Genomic DNA, 22,669 nt, shown 5'->3' with positions numbered 1-22,669 from the left:
GATTTTTGTCTGTTCAGGGGCAGATGTAATCTTTCTCCAGCTGACATGGGACTTAGCAGCCAGTGCCCATGGGCCTAGATAGAAGTCTCATGTGATAGATGCATTCTCTCCGGACACCCTGCAAATGTTGCTGGTATGTCATGCTTATGGCACATCATTGAATAAGCAAAGGAAACACAGCAGGGAGCCTGGTGACACTCAGAAAGGTAACCCACTATTTTGGCCAAAAGCTAATCTATGGGATGTACTCCCAGGGAGATGCCTGCCCACATTGTTGGGGTAGCACCAAATGGGCCAGCAGTTTCCAACTTCACTTATGTTTAGAGTTCTGCCAGGAGTCACTCGAATGCACAAACATACACCTCCTGCCAGACTGACAGGTATTTGAAGCCATGTATTCACAAGTACACAGGCCACTGTGGACCATGCTGGGACAGCCATGCCAAGCTCATATGAGAGCCATGCCAAGGTACATGAGAAGTATGTCTACCCTGCTCACACTTTTGAGCAGAGCTCCATTCCCATGTGGCTGTACTGGTTTCTCCCACCCAGAATCAGAGATGCAGGCCTGCAATGGCAGGTTGAGCAAGAGTTAGCTGCAGCTGGGAGAAGACTGTTGCTCTGGATAACCTCTGGTCATGCTGACCCTTTCCACTGCTCCCTGCACTGCCCATATGCTTTCATACAGTACAACTCAAACCCCCAGAGACCATGGCACATGGCAACACACATGCACACACGGAAAGGCTGACTGGCCCTTTCTCAGACTGTGACCAGCAGACCCAGGTGTCTTCAGGGATGAGCAGCCAGTGCCATGGCTGTGGAGGATGGTGGGTTGATGGACGTTCATTAAGGAACAATGCAAGTTGTCCAAAAGGGAAGGAGGGAGGTGTCTTGGCATCTGCCTAGAGCCCCTAGAGTTTCGCATTAGCTCTGTCTCTGCTTTTTCACCACATCACACACTATCACTCTCCTCCCTTACTGACATGACACTAGACCACAAACCGTAGGCAGCCAGTGCCAAGCACCAGCTTATATTGACTTGTCAGACAGAAAGGGACCAACTACTACCAGACATTCACTCCAGGTTTGCAACACAGCAGAACATCATGTAGGTGTTTACAAGCCAATGACCTCTAGGGAATAAAGGAAGGTAGTCCTGTGCTTCTAAAAGATAGCAGACTTCTCTCCAGCAGCCTTGCTTTATTCACATAGAGTAATAGCAAAGAAACTCTACTGACCCTGATGTGGGTCAACCTGGAGTGGATAAAAACTGTATCTGCCCCTGCTCTAAATTCGCCAGTCAGCCATCAAGGACGGAAACGATGTTCTTTCTCTTGACTTTCTCAGAAAAGACAATTTCACTTCTTCCTTGTACTGGCTAATTTGCCAGACTGATCATTTCTGATTTCTTGAGTGGGCAAGAGCAGAACACCACCTCAGTGAAAGTGACAGAGAAGTCAAAAATAGCTACCAAATATCATCTAAAAATCTGGTCAGGGCTAGAATTTTCCAGCAGAGGAGAAGTAGAAGCCTGTCCTTCACTCATCTTCTGCACAACATTGCACAGTCTGATGAAGACAACAGAGCAACAAGACAGTAATAAGAGGAGCAGAGTGGGCAAACAGCCAGCATAAGTCATTCTGAGGGAAGAGACGCAGAGATGAAATTGAAGAACCAGTATGAGTAAGATGGGAAATAAGTAGAAAAGAGGCCAGGGAGATGAGGCAGTAAACTGCTGGAGAGATCAAAACACCTGACAATGAGGTTCTGCTTAGAGGAAGGACAGAGAGGGTCTAAAGGAGAGGAAGCAAAGTGGACAAGAATGGCACAGAAAGTCCGAGACCATGCCGCCTCCCCTCCCACTGGTACTGGGAAGGCCACAAAAAGAGGGATATGGAAGAGTTGGTCAGGAGATGAAGGCCCAGAGAGAGATCCCTGTAATCCATAGTAACAAATGTACTCTGCTGACATCCCAGGGAGAAGACAATGGGGACCAGGGAAGAGAAAGTAATCAAAGAGCAAAGCACATAGAGAAGGAAACAGCCCTGTGCCTCACACAAACAGTCCCTAGCAATCAACACGGCTTTTATTACAGGAAATTATTAACACCCTCTGCTACCCACCACCCCTCACCAATCCCAAACCTCCCCTGTTTGGGGACCCTTTCTTGGCACACACATATAACATCCAGATAAACTTTCCGAACCAGCAAAAGCAACCACTGAAACAACTTCAAACACCACAGACCAATAAAACCACAATTTAGAAGTTAACTTTCCCAACCCCCCCCATGCCATTATTTAATAAGGAAATACTGTACAGATATAAAACCCACCCTTTTCCCAACCTGAATATAATTGCTTGAGTTAGTTTCTGTACATATATACATACATATTTACACAGTAATGCTGCAGTCAAGAAAGCAGATGATGTAAAAGTCACAAAGTGAATACATAAATTAAATAACTACCAGCAGAACATTAGGAAAGGTCACGTTGTTCCTACTTGGCAAAAATGCATTGTGGGACAGAGTCATTAAGCGTACTGCAATGTACCCTGTGTGTCTATGTGTGTGCGTGCACATACAGGCACGCAAGCCTCACAGCTCCTGCTGTGTTGGGTTTGTTCACGTGTGTTTCACTTCCCCAGTATGTCTTGTATGTGTGCGCGTGCCCAGAGGAACCCCTGTCCCACAGCATGGAATTTTTTTCTGACCTGTTGGAGTGTATACCAGTGCTTGCTGTGAAGCTTTAATGCCAGGAGGCCAGCAGATTAAGAGATCTGTAACTACTAACACATCACAGAGATCCTCCTTTACCTCAGCACCCAGGGGACTATACCCTTGGCGTCAGCAGACATGAGTCCTGCTCTCTGCGATACGGTTTCACTGCCTTTTTCTATACACAAGCAGATTCATACTGTGTCAGTTTTGTTGTCAGCAATGACAGAAGGGTGCCAGAATTCACTCAAATGGCATGGCTAGGAGAAGAATTTGGGGATGATCAAGAGGTGAAGAAAGAACTCAAAGCCAATTGCAAAGTGGGTTTTTTTGTTGCCGTTCTAATGGCAGACACCCAGGTCTGTCCGCAGTCAGCCCCAGGGAGGTCCAGAGAGCCTGTGATGAACATGAAGCAATAGTATTCATATTGCCAGTGAGACAGTCAGCGCCCCAGTTTGCCTTTGAGGGAGGAAGAGGGAGGGAACCACAGGGAAGTGTAGGTGGGTGAATGCAGCGAGGGTCTATGGCTTGGAAATCTATTTGGCTGCAAATTGAAAATAAGCCCTTGTGGGGACAACCATCGGGTCCCACTAGTTACTATCTCAATGTGCCCTGCAGCATCCAGCAGCATGGTAGGTGTGTTCCAGGTGGACACGCCAGGTGTGTTCAGCAGCAGGGAAGCACTTATGGGAAAGAGTGGGTGCAGACAGGGATCGTGGCTTAGAGTTCGTCCCCATTTGTTGCCAGCAATTCAGTTCCTTTCTCGCACACGGCTCCCCGGGGCTCCTGTGGTGAGCCAGGCGTACGCCACGGAGAGGCAGCATAATTGGACCCTACCCTTTGCCAGCTTGGATTGAGCAGGAAGGGTGAAGTGTATGTAATTCCTTAGAGCGATCGTGCAGAGAGTCAGCACAAAGTCCCTTCATCAACACTCCTCATCTTTATCCCCTCCCCTTTTTCTTTTCTTTTTGGCAACCAAAAATACGTGGGGAAGTGCAACCTCCCACCCTTCTCCATGGGAAGGGCTCATCAAAGGTTGCTTGACTGGAGTGGAGGATGTGTGAAAGGCCTAAGTCTGATCATTGGCTATGTTCCCAGGCTTGCTTCCATCTGTTGATAAGCAATGGAGGTGGGAGGATATGCCACATTTGATAGAAAGCTCTAAAGCAAAGACTTGCCTATAAAGATCCCTGAGGTATCTCTGATCACTCTAACCTGTCACCACGATCATATTCATTCTCTGTCTCCCCCTCTCTCTTTTGCTGGCAATGTTGCTGTGAGAAACAACCCTGATTTGAAGGTACAAAAGGGCTTTATTCAAGATGAATGCTAGTGTCTTCTTGGAATGAGGAGCTCAACATCAGCATGCATTGCTGAAGAAGTCAGAAGCAGAGACCCATCCTGGCAACTCTTAACTCCTCCACCAAATCCTTCAGGACATCACAAAGGAACCTTCCTCCCCCCATGCTCTGGAAATTGAAATATCAATTCTCTACGGGCCAAGTTCATACTTGCACATTGCTGAACATTTTGAACCCACTGGGGTTCTTGCCTGCAGAGTTCTGACAACGCATGCTGGATTTCGGAGAGAACAGGATGGTTTGTTGCTGAGGAGGTGGGGCTGGTGTGCTTCATTGTCTCAACTGACAACAAGTCCTGACTGCAGCTTTTCTTTCCTACTTATGATGTGACACGGCAAGTTCTGATATTGCCCTCACTGGGAGGCGTGATGGGAGACAGAGAACTACTACACCAGCCTGTGTTACATTGCGCTATGGTAAAAAGCTGGTGTGAATACTCCAAGAAGGTTTATGATGTGGAGATCCACGGCTGCCAGTTCTACCTGCCAGCGGCTTTCAACTGTGCATGGCACATTTCTGATATTTTTTGAATACTTCCTCCATCTCCTTCATACACATCCTCCTTCAGCTGAGTACATACACTCCAGTACCACTTCAGAAGAACATGGCTCATGAAAATACCTCTCAGGAGCCATGCCTGGGGCTAGAGCGAGGAGGCAAATGTCAGAAACATTGCCAAAGGTGCCTAATCTTTCCCGGGAGGCTGGCTGCAAATATACAGTAGAGGTCACCAAACTGTAGAGGACGCAATGGTTTTTCCTCGGTATTCTTGTGTGCAGAAACCTTCAGAGAAGGGAAATGTTCCCAGCCACTGCCCCACAAAATACTGGTGTTTCTACAGGAGAGAGAGAGAAATGGCAAGGGAGGGGATGTGGAGTTTTGTCAGGCTCTGGTATGAAATCCCATTTTTTTCTGGACAGGTAATAAACAGCACATGGGTGGTTTTCTAGTATGGACAACACCTGCTGCTAATATTACCTGATTGATTCACTTGAATATTTGGAATGAAAATACACCAAATCTAAAATTCTAAATATATAATCAGAGTTTAATAACATCATCGATTTATTTTCTGGATTATGAATTACACCCTCCCCCCTCCCCCCCCCCCCCTCCCCTTCATCTCTGTCCCAAAACTTGTTGATCTGTCAGAACTAAAATAAACAAAGCAACCAGAAAAGATCACTTATAAGAGAAAGGATTAACCTGATGGACACATGGCCTAATCTATTATGGGAGAAGGCAAAATACCAGGCTCCTGTGGTTAGACCAGTGGTTCAGTCCAGAATTTCCAGTTCTTCTTTTCTGGTTGCCCTAGTGCATTCATTTGAGTGGTTTGTGGCACAGTTAATATTTGCAGAGCACTCGGAGTGTTAACAGTGCTACAACAGTATCAACACTAGATAATGATTTTGGAAAACTATCATTTGCCGATCAGTGGAACAAGGGACAGACCAGTTCGGAGAAAATACGAACCAACTTTCACCCCGGAACACAAAAATCAGAACCTTTAAGAAGAGATTTGAAAAAAGTTCCGTTAACTTCTTTTTGGTTTGTTTTCGGCTTAATTTCCCTGCAGAGCCACCCTCCAGGTTTCCTCGTTCCAGGTGGGGAGGGACAGAAAAGTACCGAGATAACCGCCAAAGAGATTAGCTGCCCTCGCCAGCTGTCAAGCTTCCCCCCAAGCCCTTAGGAAATACCAGAAATTATCACGAGCTTTCCCAGGTCCAAGATTTCTAAACCAAAGTAGCATTGGAGAAGTCTCTTAATGTCAAAGTGATGGTCCAACCTGAGCGGCCAACTTGATGGTTCACCCCACCACTATCAAGACAGCGTAGTGCCTTGAGGCCCAAACTCCACAGAGAGATGCTGGTACAGAGAGTTTATATGCAAAAAGGAATTGGGGGTGTTCCCATCAAAACATGAAACCCTGCTGGCAAGGCTTGAAGTGACGTTCCGGCGTCTTCCATTCATGAAGATAAAGGTGACAGGGCGATACGGGGGGCCTCAGGGGAACACAACACACATGGGTTTCTCTCTCTCTCGCTCTCGTTCTCGCTCGCTCTCCCTCATTCATACGGCCTCGACCCGCGTAAACCGCTTCCAAAAACGCAGCCTGAAAAGTCGTAGAAAACAAACAGAACGGAAACAAACTTCCCCTCCCTCCCACCCCACGACCTGAATATTCACGAGAAGAGAAACACCAATTTATACAAAAACGCAATAAAAAAGAAATATTTACAAATGAAAGGAACGCCTTCTCGGTGGCCGCTGTCAGAGGCATCTGACAAGCTGCCATGTGTTCTGGATTGCAGATCGCTCTGTTAATTTGTTTGGTTTCTTTTTTTTTTCTTTTTTCTTTTCCTTTTTGTCCTTGTAATAAGAGAAGAGGGAAAGAATAAGTTCCCTTACCCCGAAGACTAAGGGGTAGCATTACAAAGACTCTCCCCCTCTTCCCTCCTTAATTTCCTCAGTGAAATATAAGAAAATATTCCCCTCACCAACCCTGCCCACCCTCTTCTCACACTCTTTGACTTTACAGGCAAATCCCACCCTCCCCCCGCCCCAGCTTTAAAAAATAAATAAAATAAATAGGTAAATAAATAAAAGGCCTTCTGTTGGCTTAAAAAGAGAAAGATAAGATAAAATCAACCAGGGTGCAGTGAGGAATGTGAGAGAGGTGGCTTTCAGCTCCAGGAAATGTGGCTCGTAAAGGCAGGGCTGCCACCTCCTTTCAGAGTCAGTCCCCAGCAGTGTCCCCATGCCCTCAGCACAGGGCTCTCTCAACCCTTCCCCTGGTGAGCCACGGTCATCAAGACACTGGGACAGACCCAGGATAAGCAGGAGAGACTTTGCCATATCTCTCAGGACAGGAGAGGTCAGCCCACACCCCCACCTCAGGAGAAAGAAGACATATGAAAGGGGAGTTCAGCTTCTCACTCCTACCATTGCTGCCTTTCCTTTAGCTTAACTTGCATCTGAAATGATACAATGGAAAGAAAAAAAACACTCTTATCGATACTAGGTGCACCAGGAAAGCTGTCACTACAACTGCAGGGATAGGAAACCCTAGGCTATTCCAGCTTTGCACCTGTGCTAGTATCTCTCTCTCTCGCACACAGAGGCACACGTACATGTACACACACATCTCAGCCTTGCACTTCTTGTCTTCAGCCCTTGGCACAAGTTGCTGTGCTCTCTGGCGTTTATTCAAGCACACCCTTTCCCAGGAAGACAAGCCATGTACTTCCCCTGTACATTCAATAGAAAATATACATATGTATTTCCCATGGGTGCGCACACCCTCCTCCCATTTCCACATGTGCAAGGAGGCATTGAAATAGTCCACCAGCACCACTGCCACCACACGCACCCTTTCATGGCATTTTTTTTTCCTCTCCAGCACCATGCCAGCATTGGCAGAGGGCACCCTATTCTTTTTGTTCCAACCTGCTGGACAAGGGTAGGGAGGGCAGAAGGATGAAAACCATTTTTTCCCTGCCCTCCTTGCTGAAAGGACATGCCAAAACAGGCTTGGTGTCCCCTGAAGTGACAGTGACAAAAATCCCCACCTTTCCCTACTCTTTAGCTCTGTTCCACTGTGTTTGTTATCCAGACACCTTATAGGATCGTGGGTTTATTTTGCTTTCTCCATAGACATTTCAAGTATAAAGTTATCATATATACTCGCGTATAGGCTAACCCATACTATACACTGCTCCCACCCCTGAAGTATGTCACAACTACTGAGCAATTCACAGCTAACGAACCAACCCTGCGCCCCTTTCCCCAAACTCCTCTCATTTCAGTGCAAACCAGCATCCTCTGTCAGAGGTCCCAGCAGCCTCCCTGACTCCAGGGTTGCTTTCCCAAACTCAGACCCCACTTCCTTTCCATCTCTCCCACTGGTCGGCCACAGATTGAATGGCTGTAATAGCCATAGTGGAACCACTAGTCAGACCTGCAGACAAGCCTTCTCTCCCTCCCCCCACACCCCTCAGCAGACAATTCAAAATTTTAGCGTAAAATTTCTCAGCATATACGCAAATATATATATATTTCAGCCCTAAACCCCCATAGTCTTCACAAAATAATGTAACGAGAACCTCAGTATAGCTAACATATAAGTGCATCATCAAGTTAGTTGTGTTATTTCCCCTTCACTTTCTCCAAGTCTTCAAACACTACTCTTTTCTAGGCAGTTTTAGGAAGAGTTGCCTGAGCAAGCATATTTTCCTGCATGTCCATTACACTGCTTCTGCTGTCTCCTCCTGCCACACACACATGTATGTGTGCACATGTCCTTCTCTGCTGGGAGCCAGCAAAAGTGAAACGCTAGAGTCACTGCCACTCCCCCTCAGCCCACCCCTTCCCTGCCTTTTTCTCCGCTTCCTGAAATCACGAGCAAGGATATCCAACTCCGACGTCACTGTAAAGTGCAATGGCCAGGAATGGAGGAAAATGGGAGGAGCGAGAACATGGAAAAAGAGATAAAAGGGGAAGGGTGGGAAAGAGGAGGAGGAAGAGGGGAAACCAAAGAGGTGGCACTTGTCACCAGTGCTGCACTACTCAGAACTCCAGTATCCCACAAACTAAGGATGACTCAGGAGAGTAGCCGATGGGGTTGATCCCACCCCACCCTCCCACGCTCCACATACAACCCCAGTCCCTCCCCGTGCTCTTCCCCTCTCACTCAAACGTCAGACTCAATACTGGAGAGTTTCTCATAAACATGCCCGTTGCTGGAGCCATTGAAAGCCCTGGGGTTTTTGTTGTTAGGCACACAGGGGTTGGACTGGTTCCCTATACAGATGTCCTTCTGGAAACGGGCTGGCACAGCCCCATGAAGGGCTGAGACCACCGGCTTGTTGGTGGTGACGATGGCTCGGAAGTCTGGCCTGGCTTTGGGCCCTCCTGCCACCACAGGCTGCCTGAAGAAATAAGATTTGCTGCCGTGGAGCAAGCATTGGTCATCCCCAAAAGTGGGGATGAAAGGGTTTTGGGTGACCCGGTCGGGGTAGAGCGACTTGCTGAGCATGTAGCCCCCGCTGCTGCCGGGGTTGTTGTGGTGGTGGTAGCTGGTGGCGGGCACTGAGGACTTGTTGTTGGCAAAGGTGGTCTCACTGGCTGGCATCTCAAACATGTGGGCGTAGGGACTCCCCTCCAAAAAGCGGCCCTTGTCCTTGAGGCTGACGCTGCGGGGGGCCAGGGCCGAGTCATCCTTCTGCAGGTCCACAAAGGTGTCGTAGGAGTGCTGCCGGCGGAGCTTGTTGCGGTTCTTCTTCTGCACCTTGGAGGCAGAATTGGAAGGGCTCTGAGGATATTTGGAGGAGGAGGTGGCGCTGGTGGCCACGGGCACGGGGGCAGGCGGCTGGTCCAGCTCTTGGAGCGAGTTGTCCTCACTGATGTCGTACAGGTTGCCCGCTTTCTTGCAGGCCTCACAGCGGATGCAGGCCTGGCGGGTAGAGTTCTGCCCCACCACCGATGGTGTGTAGTTGTGCAGCTTAGAAGGGCAACCGCGGCAGAAATTAGCCCCGGGCCGGTCCTCCCAGTCTAGGTTGGTCAGGTTCTTCTCCCATGGCGCCGGGACCCCGCTCACAACACCATGCTTGTGCTCGTTGCCTCCGCCAAACTCGCCCGAGCCGTGCTTGTGGTGCGCCCTGTTGGTGCAGGATCCACCCCCTCCTCCTCCCGCGTCACGCTTAAACTCATCTCCCCGCTCTTTGTAGATATCCGTCAGGTCCACGTGTTCCCAGTGGGGCGAGTTCTCCTTGGCCCGAAACTGGTCCAGGTAGAAGTCCCGTAGCCCTTCCTTGTCCCTGAAGTAGCGCTTGTGGTCGGGCGAGCGGGGCGGGCGCCGGCGGTATGCCAGCTCTATCTCGTCAAACTCCCGCCGGGACTTGGCGGAGGCCGGGCGCTTCTTCAGGCTGTCCTTGTACTGCTGCTTCCGCCGCTTGGCCGCGTTGCCCTCGATGTTGCCATAGGTGACTGTGTGAGTGGAAATGTCAGAGACATCTGAGCGGATCAGGTCGTCATGGGCCCCACTGCCCCCATAGCGGTCACTCTTGAAGGAGAACTTGCCATAAAGGTCACCCAGCTGGCTGTGCTTGGCAGGGGGTAACCCCAGGTCCAAGGGCTTCTTCCCGATGGACCGCGACTGGGCATTGAAGGGTGGGTTGTCACAGTCATAGAGCCCATCAATGGAGCTGGTGCTGCCAATGCTGTGGGGGCGGTGGTGGTGGTGGTAGTGGTCCTGATACACATTGCTGTCCTTCAGCTGGAGGTTGCCAAAGGTCCTTTCCACCTCACTAATGTAGTCGCTAAAGAGGTTCTCCTCGCAGGGGGGGTTGTTGTAGGACTTGCAGTCTGAGTGGGTGAAGCTGCGGCGGTGCTCGGAGATATCATAGACCGACGACTCACGGCGGATAAAGTCCAGGGCACTCTGCGGTGAGCCATTGACCCCTGACAGGTTGGCCATGTTCTTGGCTGTCCGAAGCAGGCGGAGGATGTTGGAATGGGTGTTGTTCATAGTGGCTGTGGGGGAGTTCATTGCTGACTGGCGTTCCTCAATGGCCACGCCGTGGATGCAGCTGTAGATACCCTGAAATGAGAGAAAGCAGGAAGGTGAGTGGTCCTGAAAAGAATATACGAAAGGGGACCTGGACTGGGAAGCACCCTGTGCAGCAATAGCATGTTCCTGTAGGACAGCATGGTCTGTCAGCCTTCCATCATGAAGCATTATCAAATCAAATGAAATCAGACCTGCTCTACCAACCCTTGCTGTTCTGTCCCTCTTTCTTGCCTCTCATACTTTTTCATTCCCCTCCATTCCTCTTCCTCTGCTTTGCTTCATGTCATAACTGTAGGATGCAGGAATACCTGCTTGCATCTGTAAGAGTTACTCAATCTAGAAGGTGTAACATGGAATTGCAAATGGGGAAAATAATATCTTTGGGAACAAAAGCATCAAGACAAATGATTCTGTATGGATAAGAGGAAGAAAGTCTGTTTTGGCCCTTGAAATTCATCTGGACATCAGTGAATCAACGAGACAGGAGCTATCTTAAAAAGGGAACAGCTTCATTTGTCATAAACTTAGCTACATTAATCACCAGTACAGACTAGAAAAGGAAACAGAGAAAGAGCAGGACTGCCGAATAGGTATTTAGGTCTTTTGCATCTGGTTGAGTGAGGTACAATAGAATTTTTAATTGCATTCTGTTAAATTTAACAGGCTCCAAATTGACATCCCTGAAAGCGAAAGTCCTCTATTCAACCTCAAATCAGACAGCAGAAGTGCCTGATTCCTCCACATTCCCCACTAGCTCATTTCATCCATGACACAGACTGTTTGCAAGGGCTACCCCTAGGAGCAGAAGGAAAGGGGATCATTTATTCCCTGGCCTGCCAAATGGCGTCTGCTGATTAATTTCGATTGTGAAATGGACACCATCACATCATGTTACCGTGGTTTCTCAGCAGCTAGCACATGGTTAACACTTCAGACTTTTCACCAACCTGGCCCAGGTCTAACAGATAAACCCAGAATGAAAGAATCTGTACTTAGCTAAGGATCACCAAACACAGTCCCTCATCTCATCTCATCTCATCTCATCTCATCTCATCTCATCTCATCTCATCTCATCTCATCTCATCTCATCTCCAGACTAAACCAGGTTAGAAACTAACGATATAGTAGAGAGGCTGTGCCCCTGCATTCAAAAGGCTTTGTCATTTCTCCTCAACAATATGTTATGTAGCAATTATATACTCCTTGCACAATCAAAGTTAATTCTGTTACATAGGACACTGAGGTAAAAAATGCCGACGTTTGACCTTGCTTCAGAAGGGTTCAGGAGAAGGGACCAGTGGCTTGAAAGAAGAAAAAAAAGCTCCAAATGGGACACTGCTAGCTACACTAATAGCAGAAAGATGACTCAGAAATGACTAGAATCTGCTTTAAATGTAAATATTATACCCTAAGGCAGATTTGCATGAAGCAATTGCTAAGTTCATGTGGTCATCCTCTCTGGAAGGATTTCTGCATGGTTTAGGGCGTGGCTTTTGGTTAGGGACTTTGACTGTCCATGATAGCACACTTCTAGCTGAACAGCTGTAATATAGAGGACAATGAAAAACTCCTGAATTTCTAATCATGTTATCCACCATTACTTGACTTATTGTCCCCAGATTTGGCCTCCTCACAACTCACTTTGGAGAAACAGACAGTTACAGTTAAATTCTTTTTATACTGCATTTTCATTTCCATGTGAATTTTCCATTTCCATGACCATAATCCAGCAGAGACCAGACATGTCACAGAAAAATATTAGATGCTCTTGCAACATTAACGGTGAGAAGATGCCAGCCTTTATGCGCAGACCACCACTCTATGCCACCTGTGTGTTAGACAGTCTTGGTGGATTTCACCACCTCCAGTACCTAGGACTGTCTGAATAAAGCCTCTGTTCCTCCCTGCTAGCTAATGACACTCACCCTGCTGATGGAGAAGACCACACCAGGCTTGCCAGAGCAGACGCCCATGAAGCAGTGGCGGAATTGCCAGTAGAAGAGATGCTCACAGATGAAGGTGATGAGACTGAGGGCCATGGCTGCTCCCAGCATGTAGAAGACACCTGCCATGTTATCTATATCCAGCTGACTGCTCATAACCTCATTCTTTTCATTGTGACAAATGCCAGTAAGCCACAGCGCTTCCAGCTCCTCCATCTCCCCTAGAAAGACAGAGAGAAGGAAAGAAAAAGGTTAGATAGCCCTGCAATGGCTAAAGAGCTCAAGCTGGGGCAGACTGAAACCAAGAAGCTGATCTAAGGCCATTTCCAGTGGCCATGCTCTTTTTCCACTTTATTATGTCCATGAAATATCCTGACTGCCCTTCTGATAGGGACAGGTACAATTTGTCACAGGGAAGGCAACAGGATTTTTCCACAGCCAGATATTAGCCACAAAAAGCTGTACCACAGGACACAGCTATCACACTTGCCAAATGTCTACAGTGAGATCCTGAAAAAGTTGTCCACCAGATGACTGAAGACCTGGCCTTACAAACTTCCACTTTCATATAAGGTCAATGAAGGGAAAAATCAGTGACTGATACTGGTAGACAAAAATGAGTCACTTCTAAAAGAAAAAATTGTACGTTTTCAGCTCAAAATTCAAAATGTTGAGTTTTTTTAAATCAAAATGTCTGATTTTGAATTTGTTTCCATCATATCCATAGCTCATTAAAACTAAGTGCAACGTTCCCAAAATATTTGTGCATTTTTACCTGTTTTTCTTCCCTTCAATTTTGTCCAAATTCAACACTTCCAAGCCCTTTGACCAATCAAAAATATTACTAATTTGCATCAGCTAGGAACAAATGTTCTGTAGTCTAATTTCATACCCCACTTACTCCCATTATGGTATTTTCATGAGGGGAGAGAGAGAGAGATAAACACTCACACACACACACATACTGAGACATTCAGAAACAAACTAATTTTGCAGGTTGATAATTCTTTTCATGCTGTTAGGAAAGTTAGTTTTTCACATTTTCAACCTCCAGTCCAGTGACAGGGGGAAAATATCCATGTATTTATGTGGCGCCATAGCACAGTCTTTAAAGCTTTATGGAGAACTTAGGTCTTTTTCTGAAATAATACATATTAGGCTGTTTAGAAGACAGAACACCCTATCTGTCAGGTGACCAATTTTCTGCTGAAGTATATCAGAGCTATGTTCTTTCCATATTTATTATAACATATGTTATTTTCAGATTTCAGAAAAAAAGAAATAGTTAAAATAACCTGTGAATTTTATTTATTCAAAAAAAGGACACAGCAAGATATAATATGGAATGGAAAGGGAAAGCCAGGAAAATATTTTCTAAGAAGGAATTCCTTATCCCATGAATAATTTTTCTTAATAATAGCAATTTCTCTGTAAAGGATGAGATGAACTAGGTAACTATAATATTCTGATTAAAAACTCACTCCAAAATATGCTTCTGAGTCTCAAGTCCTTCCTTGGTTTTTTTGAGGTTTTGGAAAATTGGAGTTAACTTATCCAGAAATATTTATCCTTTAATTTTGTAAACTCTGCATGGTTTGATCCTGTCTAGAACTATAAAGCATGGAATGACCACAGAAAGTCCAGTATAATTAGTGGGTTTGGTCATGGCAAAACCTCAAAGGTAGTGAAAAGTTCACAACAGAAATCTTGTTTTTACAAGACATTCTTTGCACAAGATATTTTTCAAACACACCTCTGAGCTGGTTCTATGAAACCTTTAGTGCTTTTGACATTGGTTTTGATAATAATGCTACCCTGCATCAACAACATAAAACAAATGACATCCTCACGTTTGGTGTAATGCCTCTAACAAACCATTGTTAATAATTTCCTGTTCTCAACTCAAATCTGAAGCATCAGAGCTAGGAACTTCTATTTCTTACATGCAAAACTTGGCATTTCTTAGGAAAACTCCAACTCCTCTTTTTCTTGTCACTTACCATCTCCAAAAAGCTGTAGAATGGCAAGATCAACCTGACGCTTCCAGCCTGAGTCCTTTTGGATGGCAATGCCATAGCCGGTGGAGGCAAACACTTTCCCACTCCCAATCGTCACCAGCTTGCAGCCTTCATCTCTGCCAGCCATGTAGTTTAGCACTGCTGCATCATAAATGAAAGCATCCAACTTCCTGCACAGGTGCAAGAAACAAGAGGCATATAGTACAGTAAAGATAGAATCTGTATGAGTTCAAAGGTGTTCTCAGGTAATTAAGGCAGAAACGACCCTCTTTCAGATAGACTACAATAGATTGCATCTTCACCTTCATCAGAGTTCACTAAAATCTGAGCCTAGAACCTGTTAACAGGTGAAGCTAGATATAAATGAGGACTGTCTATTTCTTTCTGACTCTTTGATAATCATCATTTCTGATCTGAAAGAAAATTTGGAATACAAACATACTGCAAGATAAAGATGAATGAAGAGGAAGTCAAGGGGATCTATAGTCCTAAGAATAGCTTATATTTCTGTACTGCCTTTCATCTCAAAGGAACCTAAAATGCTTTATAAAATGTATCAATCTTAGATAGCAAAGTAGGGGTTGGAGTAAGGAAAATATTATCTCCGATTCAAACTGCTTGCATGACTTAGCTGAGTAAAATGTAATTTTTTCAAATTAAATATAGTCAGGACATCATGTTTAACTCCTCGGTTACTGTGAAAAGCACTACTGGATCTTTACCAATGTCAAGTGGCCACGATAGCCCCTTTATGGTTTACCATGCTGAGTAGCTCTTTGGTAAAGAGTGCTTAGCTGAAAACCACAAGAAAAATTCCATTTCAACACAGAGAAATCCCCATTATGGGCTGGGCTGGGTAGACAGCACAACAGACTGATGAGAGTCTTCCTCTCACTGCAACAAATTGATTGGGGGGGGCAGTCTCAGGGGGCTGCATCTTCCACATAACCAAAGACAGACGATGAGTAAATCCTCCCACTAGAACTGAAATGAAGCACTTTCCGATAAAAGACCAAAGACCTTCCACCTTGCACATTCTCACACCCACGCTATCTTTTCAATCCACCTCCTGCACATATATTTCCAGTATGGTGATTATCTCAGTTCAAGTGCATATCTGTGGGGAAGTCTGTCCAAGGGTGGATATGAAGCCAGGATGACATCTACCACAAGTGATGAGCCCTATTTCATCCATATATTTCCAGGACAGAGCATATTTATTTCCTGGATGATGACTATCCTGGCAAATGTACCTTCCCAGGATGGCATCCAACAATGGTACAATCATTTATAATGGGCTGTGTGCCTCTGAACCTGGCAAAAAGGTTTAGGAATATTCAGTCAATCTAGTAATTAAATTGGCTGAACATCTTCATTCGTGCTTTGGGATGAATTTTCTCATAAGAGTGCAACACAAGTGTAAGCAAGAATGTTTTTTTTCACTGGGTCTGGGCTCTGACAACCAAAACGGTCAGCTCTGGGAGGAGGTCTTTAATTATAAAGGACAAAGGCTTGCAAAATGGCATTTTAAGTTAGCTCCTTTACAGATTCACTGCTATTAAAATAGGATGAGCTGTTCAAACATACTTTTTGCTAATGATTTTTCCCACTTTTCCCAAATTACCCAAGGAAATGCTCCCATTTTATATACTTCCTTATTATTCAAACAACATTTTGTTCAGCCCTTGATACTAAAATATTCCAGAGAGAAGGGCTACTTCCAAACTATTTGCTTCAAGCACACCTTGCATTACACTATATTAGCTAGTGATTCACTGAGGTGGGATTAATCTGACAAGGATTGTTTCAGCTTCCTCATTAACATAATCTTTTATACACACAAGAAGGGAAAACAAAGGAATTTCCAGATGACAATAAATGCTCTAAAAAAACCTTTGTCCACAGAGGTCTGTGAGCTTTTCCTGTGTATGCATTAAGGACCCATCAGCATGAAACATCTTGATGAAGCAAGGTCTTTGGGACTAATATACACAAGGCTAACATACACAAGGATACAGAAGATCCTCTTTTTTTTTTTTTTTAAATAGTCTTATAAACACAGAAAAACCAGAAACTCTTACACAGATGTCAACAGAAAAACCTGGCTAAGAGGATCACAGAATTATTCTCCTGTGCTGTGTGTGGTCTTGCTATACTTTTAACCATGGAATTACAATGGAGGCTCATTTTCCAAATCACACAAAATATTTTCCAGACAAGCATGCAAAGAAGTCAGATTTCTGCGGCGAGTAAGCATGAAAGAAGAAAGCCTCACCCAGTCTTCAGCGAGAACAGTGCATCATCCACCCCTCTCTGATTGAACTTCACCATGTAGCTGTGCATTTCAGGGTAGTTGTTGCGAATGTTCCTTTCTGTGCTGCCATTGGGAACCGTCCCGAAGCGGAAAGGGGGTGAGAAGTCATTGGGTTTCTGGAACTGGAGAGACAGCAAAAGAACATTTCTCACAATCTTTCAGCAAGAAGCAGTCATCTGAATGGAACACACTCTCCTTGGAAGGTAGTTCTGATTTTGTTTTGCTATCATGTAGAAAACATTATTGAGAAGATATTATATTTCACTGTTTTCAAACACAAACATCTCCTGTTAGTGCCTAAGAACCAAGAAGTGAACCTGAGCAACCCGGTCTTTTTGTCCACTCTGGATTAAGTGCATAAAATAGCCAGCCATCACAGATTATAAGGAGGTTAGATAAAAGGAAAAAGGAAAGAGAAAAGGTAACAGTGGCCTTGGAACACAGTCAAGGAAAGATTTTCAATAAAATCTATGTGCATTTTGTCTACAAAGTGTCATTTAGTTTCTAAGAAGTATCTTTCAGCTCTGTGGATGCCTTTGCACTTCCTGATTCCGACTGAAGTAGAAAAGTAATTAATGAGGAGAGATGCCTCTCAGAACACCTCACACCCACTTCACCAAACGAATGATCAGCTTTCAAACTTTTGGGCAAATGTCCCAAATGAAATGCTATTAGTGGCTGCAATTCACTAGTAACATATGACGCCCAGAACAAAGCTGGCAGAATACTCCAAACCTTTTGCTGCTCCGAAGAAATACATTCATCATAATATTCCCCTACGGCTGCAAGGCTGTGAGATTTTATATGCCACTTGCTTAACTCAAGTCATAATCAATGCTCTCTGGGGTTTTATGAGCAGTAAAATTTAGACTGTCAATTATCAAGACTGCTTAAAACCCCTAGAACCAGCAGACGGGAAGGAGCACAGAACTGTAAGCCAGGAACTGAATAAGCAGTAAAGAAAAAGATGCAAATGTAGGTTAGATGGAGGGAAGCCCCCTCCTTTCTTGATATATCAAGCAGTAGCTTGCCTGGTGCTAATTCTTGACTCCCAACTGTGACTGTATATTTGGATGATCCTGAGAAGCATGCTAAGAACATGTTAACAGTCAGACGAAACCCATTTAACAGCAACAGTTCACCTTGTACATGAATATATGCAGTCATGTACTGCCACCTTCTACAGTGGAAATGTGGCTGCGATCTATAGCTATAGCTTAAAAAACATGCAGATGAGCCTTGTTCTTGAGTTCTGCTCAAAGCCAGTTTGGAACCTGGTTAACTCAGCTGAGGAGGCCAAAGCCACTAAAGCAGTGTATCTCATTCACAACATCTCAGCAATAAGGCCAACACAACCAAGGAGCTGTGTCTGTGGGTAGGTGAACGCACTATTCACATCACCTGTTTCTGTGTACCAGTCAACTCATCTGGCTGTGCAAGGAATCATCTCTCCAGTTTGGATGGCGAGATGGGCTGGCTTGTATGTGCACACATGAGTGTATGAGAGAGAACATATGTCCTACTGCTTTAAGCCAATAGAAAACATCAGGGCTGTTTTTTGAAACACAGGTTGGCACATCACCAAAAAAAAAAGGTTTCACATAGCATAAAAAAGGCAGTTAGGTGGCTCTTAGAACCTTGTCACACCCCCTAGGGATGAAGACAAACTCATAGCTATCAAAACCTGTTATGAAAGCAAACTTTGATGGGAGAAAAATCACTGCAACATGCTAAAATTATTCTTTTTTACCAAGCTGATTATAGCAGCAGCTTAGGGGACCCATCACAAGAAGGGCATTGCCATACCAGGTGCAAAGGAACACAGTCTCTCCCCTGATATGCAAAAACAGGGTTTTGCAAAGTGGGCAGCTTGCTTCCCCAGAGCCTGCAAAATCCAGCCTTGAGGGTAGATGGGGCACCCCCCAACCCCATAGAGCCCTCCAACAGAGTAAAGTCACCAGGGCAAGCAGCAGGCAGGCCTGACCAACATTGGTGTGACCTCAGCTTCAGCATGCCCTTTGGAGGGGCAGCAGCTATGAGAGCTTCTCTCTGGGCCCAAAGAATGTTAAGAGAAAGAGAGGCCCCATCCAATGTCCATTTCATACCTCCACCCTCCATTCCCAGTGATACAATCTCTAGTCTTGTCTGCTTCCATCACTGTGTCTGTGAGCCGGAGTAAGAAGGATTATAGAGTCAGGCAGGGCTGTGATAAGGGAAACAATCCCACCTCTGAATTATCCTTCGTCCCCCCTGTGTTTGAGGGCCCATCTTAGCAGCCAGAGATGAAAGGCTCCATATTTAATTTTTAACCTCCTGGGCAATCAATAAATAAATGAAAACATTCATCTTGAAGGAAATGATTGGTTTTGGCAACTGGAAAAGCATGTTTCTAGAGAAGAAAGCCAGGCTGATGGCTTCTACAAAACCACATACTGCACATTCAGTCATCATCCCTTACCCCCTGCTCATTCCTCAGTCAGAACAGATCTGCAAATGCAAATTATTCTCCACACACCCACATGCACACACGCTTCAACCATAGCCTGGTGGACGATGAGACAGGAAACAGTCTGAAAGGATCCGTATGGGACCCACACCAGAGGTCTTTAGCTTGAATGCCTAAGAGGAACACACATCCCCAGCCACCTGGTTTGGTGTTTGCAAAGCTGAAAGCAATTGATGCCCAGCTGACTCCACAGTCCATGGAGCCAGAGATAAGCAGCTAACTTCTCCACATTTGAGAAGTAACAGTGGTACATGCACGCAGCTTTCTGGCAGGAGATGGCAGCTGAAAAATCCCCATGTTTGTTGTTTGGCAGTAGGTGGGCACAGCTCAAGCCAGGGATGGAGGGATCTCCAAAGAGCTCTCCAGAGCCAAAAACTGCTGCATCTTTCGGAGCTCACTTCTGACCCACACAGCTCATACTGAAGGAGCAAGAAGACATACAAGCCTTCCCAGAAAATACATGGGACAGATGGGGAAGGAGCGTGTCCTCTCCTGACAACATGGTGGAGGAACATGTGTGAAGGAACTGAAGAAGATCCATAAGGAGGAAAGCTAATTGACACTGTTGTCAAAGAGTTCAGTAAGGAAAGCCACTTGTTTGGTTTCTCCCAAAGGCTGGGAGAGTGGGCCTGGATCAGAAGTGTCAGCCCCAGGGAAGCAGGGCACTTTGGCAGGCTGGTCTAGAAGGAGTCTGAGAGACATGAGACAGGAGCTGAGGCACAATGCAGGGACCATTACATGGAGGCAGGCTGTGCAGAGGTAATCATCTCAATGCCTCAGTAAATATCGACAAAGGAATTAACCACAGATATTGACAGAAAGGGGCAGAATTTAGATTAATGAGAGAACTCTCCCATCATTTCATGTAAATGTTTCTCCTGCCAGACCTTAAGTCACAACTACTCTACCCCAGGTATCTGCAAAGAGGAGCCCTGTGAGGCTCTGGCAAAAAAATGTGGTGTTAACAGGGGAGGGGAAGATAAGCAACTGCACTGGTTGCTGAACAAACCCAGCTGCAGAGAGTCACAGGGAGCAGCAAACAGGGCTGTACAAGGTCCGCACTTGTAGGAGCCCCACCTCACACTTCCCTGCAGCAGGAGCCCTGTCCTGCTGCCCAGCTCTACCTACCTCTACTGGTGACTGCCTGGGAGGGAACCCGCAGGGCTCGGCTGCAGCCGTTCACCAAAGAGCCCCGGGGGGTGGTGTACCCCACCTGCAGCCTCCCGCTGGCTCACCATGGGGCCTCGGTCATGAGATGCTCCCCTTGTACCCAAGGTGATGTGACACACTCTCGCCCATGAGAGAAATCTCTTACGGAGCCGGCTTCACATCAAATGTGGACGGGGGGTGGATGCTAGAGATGGGGGTGGGAAGCAGACACCAAGTGTGCCTGAAGGGCTAGGGTAGCTTTGGGACATGAGACATCTGTGTTCAGAGCCCAGCGGCTGCCTGCCTCTTCAACCCCTCACTCCACAAATTGAAATCAAGAAGCATTAAGTCCAAATCAGACCACGGCTTTGGGAAAGTAACCTCTCAGAATCAGAGAGCAGAAATCTTCCTGCTCTGGAGAGCGATAAACACACAGGCTGGGGGCTATTAGCACATTCAGAGTGGAGAGCCCCTTTCCTGCTCCCCCCTGCAACTCGCCATGAGAGCTGTCTGCAGCAGCAGCGAGAGCGGGTTTAAGTGACTTGTCTGGCAGAGCTGTTTCATTAGCAATTTGGAGCCGTGCAGTGCAGAAAGCAGCATTGTTCTCAGATGTTTGAATATCAATCTGCATAATGAAACAGGTGATAGGAGCTCTTCCCATTCAGGCAGCCAAGACTGGAGGGGATTCAGCGATGAGGGGAAGGGGTTATGTCTAATTGGCCACAATTAATTTGATGAGAATTTTTTTTTCAATATATTGTCTATCACCAAATGGTTCCTACAGAAAAGCGCATCTGCACTTATTTATCTGCCTGATGTAGGCCCTGTTTACACTGTAAAGTGTTTGCCAATAACATTGAAAGCAGTTTCCCAAACTCAGCAAGCTCTCACAACAAAAAGGCTCTCTTTTATCAGTCGATCTACTTTTACACTGCTTTAAAAAAAAATAATCCCCTCCTGGAAAACATAATGAGCTGGCACAACTTGGTGTGAGTGTGCATGTGTGTACGTGTGTAGTGCCTTACCCTTAAACAGCTTCTCTGGGAGGGCTCCTTTCACTTTGTAAGGCCCAGACCTTCAGTTTAAATTTTCTACCACAGGAAGCTCCACAGCTCTGACCCACCAAAATAAGGTCCCCAGGTTCAGTTCCTTTGTTAGCTGCAAGTCCAAAAGAGCTTGAGCCCATGTTAGATACTCTGGGTTCAGTTCATTTGCCCAACTGTTAAGGGCCAAGTTGAGATGCCCCAGGGATTTTCACCCTGGGAGCAGGTCTCTCATAGCCCCTGTGTCAGATTTGCCAGCCACCTGAGGGTATTTTGGATACTCCGGTGCACCTAAATTGGCTCTAGACATCTACATTTGCACAGCTGAATCTAGCCACTGGACGATTTGGCCCTCAGGACAGCTTCTCCCACCAAAAGTACAGGGAGCCAGCTGCTGTGGGTAGCAGACAGCCCAAAGTGCCCACCACTTTCTTGAACTTGCCCATCAGGGCATCAGTCACAACCTTTTGTGCAGGCATCTACAAGCAGCACTCTGCTTGCTCTTTTGGCAGTTGTACAACCAGCAGATATCTGTTGTGGCACAGGCCAAATATCTCTAAAAAAGATGGCATTTATTAGTGAGCTGCAACTTAAGATTTAGTGACAGCAGGCTAGAAAAGCAAAGTCCATGCTCAAGTGCATAATTTTAGCACAACCTCTCTGCATTGCCCAAACATCCTTGATTGTCCCCTCTTGCTCTGGTTCAGCTGCATGTCACTGCAGTTAGCTTGCACCTTTCTCCATTGCCTGGGAATCCAGTCAGGCTGTTTGCACAGGAGCTTCATCCAGAACTTGTTAAAAATGAAAGAGTGGGTCAGTGGTTTTCAGGTCTAACTCTGAGGTAGCTCTATGCCTACACTTCAGTCTTGATACACTATGCATGACCATAGCAACATGTCTTGCCCTAGCTGCCTTGCTTCTGTATCCTCTGTTTCAGCCAGGAAATGAACTCCTTCACAGCTAATGGATGACTCTCAAAGAGAGGAGGCTTGTCCTTTTCATACCCCCAAAATATGTCATTTTTGTCCCTGAGCTGCACCAT

The 22,669-nt window shown here is 46.0% G+C and overlaps 1 protein-coding gene across 1 annotated transcript in view; it reads right to left on the bottom strand.

Moving 5' to 3' along the window:
- Positions 1-8,776: 8,776 nt before the first annotated feature.
- Positions 8,777-22,669, bottom strand: part of GRIN2B (glutamate ionotropic receptor NMDA type subunit 2B) — a 169,583-nt gene continuing 155,690 nt past the window's right edge. Inside the window, exons 9-12 of the mRNA XM_050900803.1 lie at positions 16,891-17,051; positions 14,598-14,785; positions 12,580-12,818; positions 8,777-10,684 (exon numbers count right to left, since the gene is read on the bottom strand). Coding sequence (XP_050756760.1) covers positions 8,777-10,684; positions 12,580-12,818; positions 14,598-14,785; positions 16,891-17,051 — 2,496 coding nt within the window. The remainder of the gene's footprint in view (positions 10,685-12,579; positions 12,819-14,597; positions 14,786-16,890; positions 17,052-22,669) is intronic.

This window comes from Gymnogyps californianus, chromosome 1 (assembly GCF_018139145.2).
Source record: "Gymnogyps californianus isolate 813 chromosome 1, ASM1813914v2, whole genome shotgun sequence".
NCBI lineage: Eukaryota > Metazoa > Chordata > Aves > Accipitriformes > Cathartidae > Gymnogyps > Gymnogyps californianus.
The sequence above is the reverse complement of the archived record's forward strand: the minus strand, read 5'-3'. Positions and strand labels throughout refer to the sequence as shown.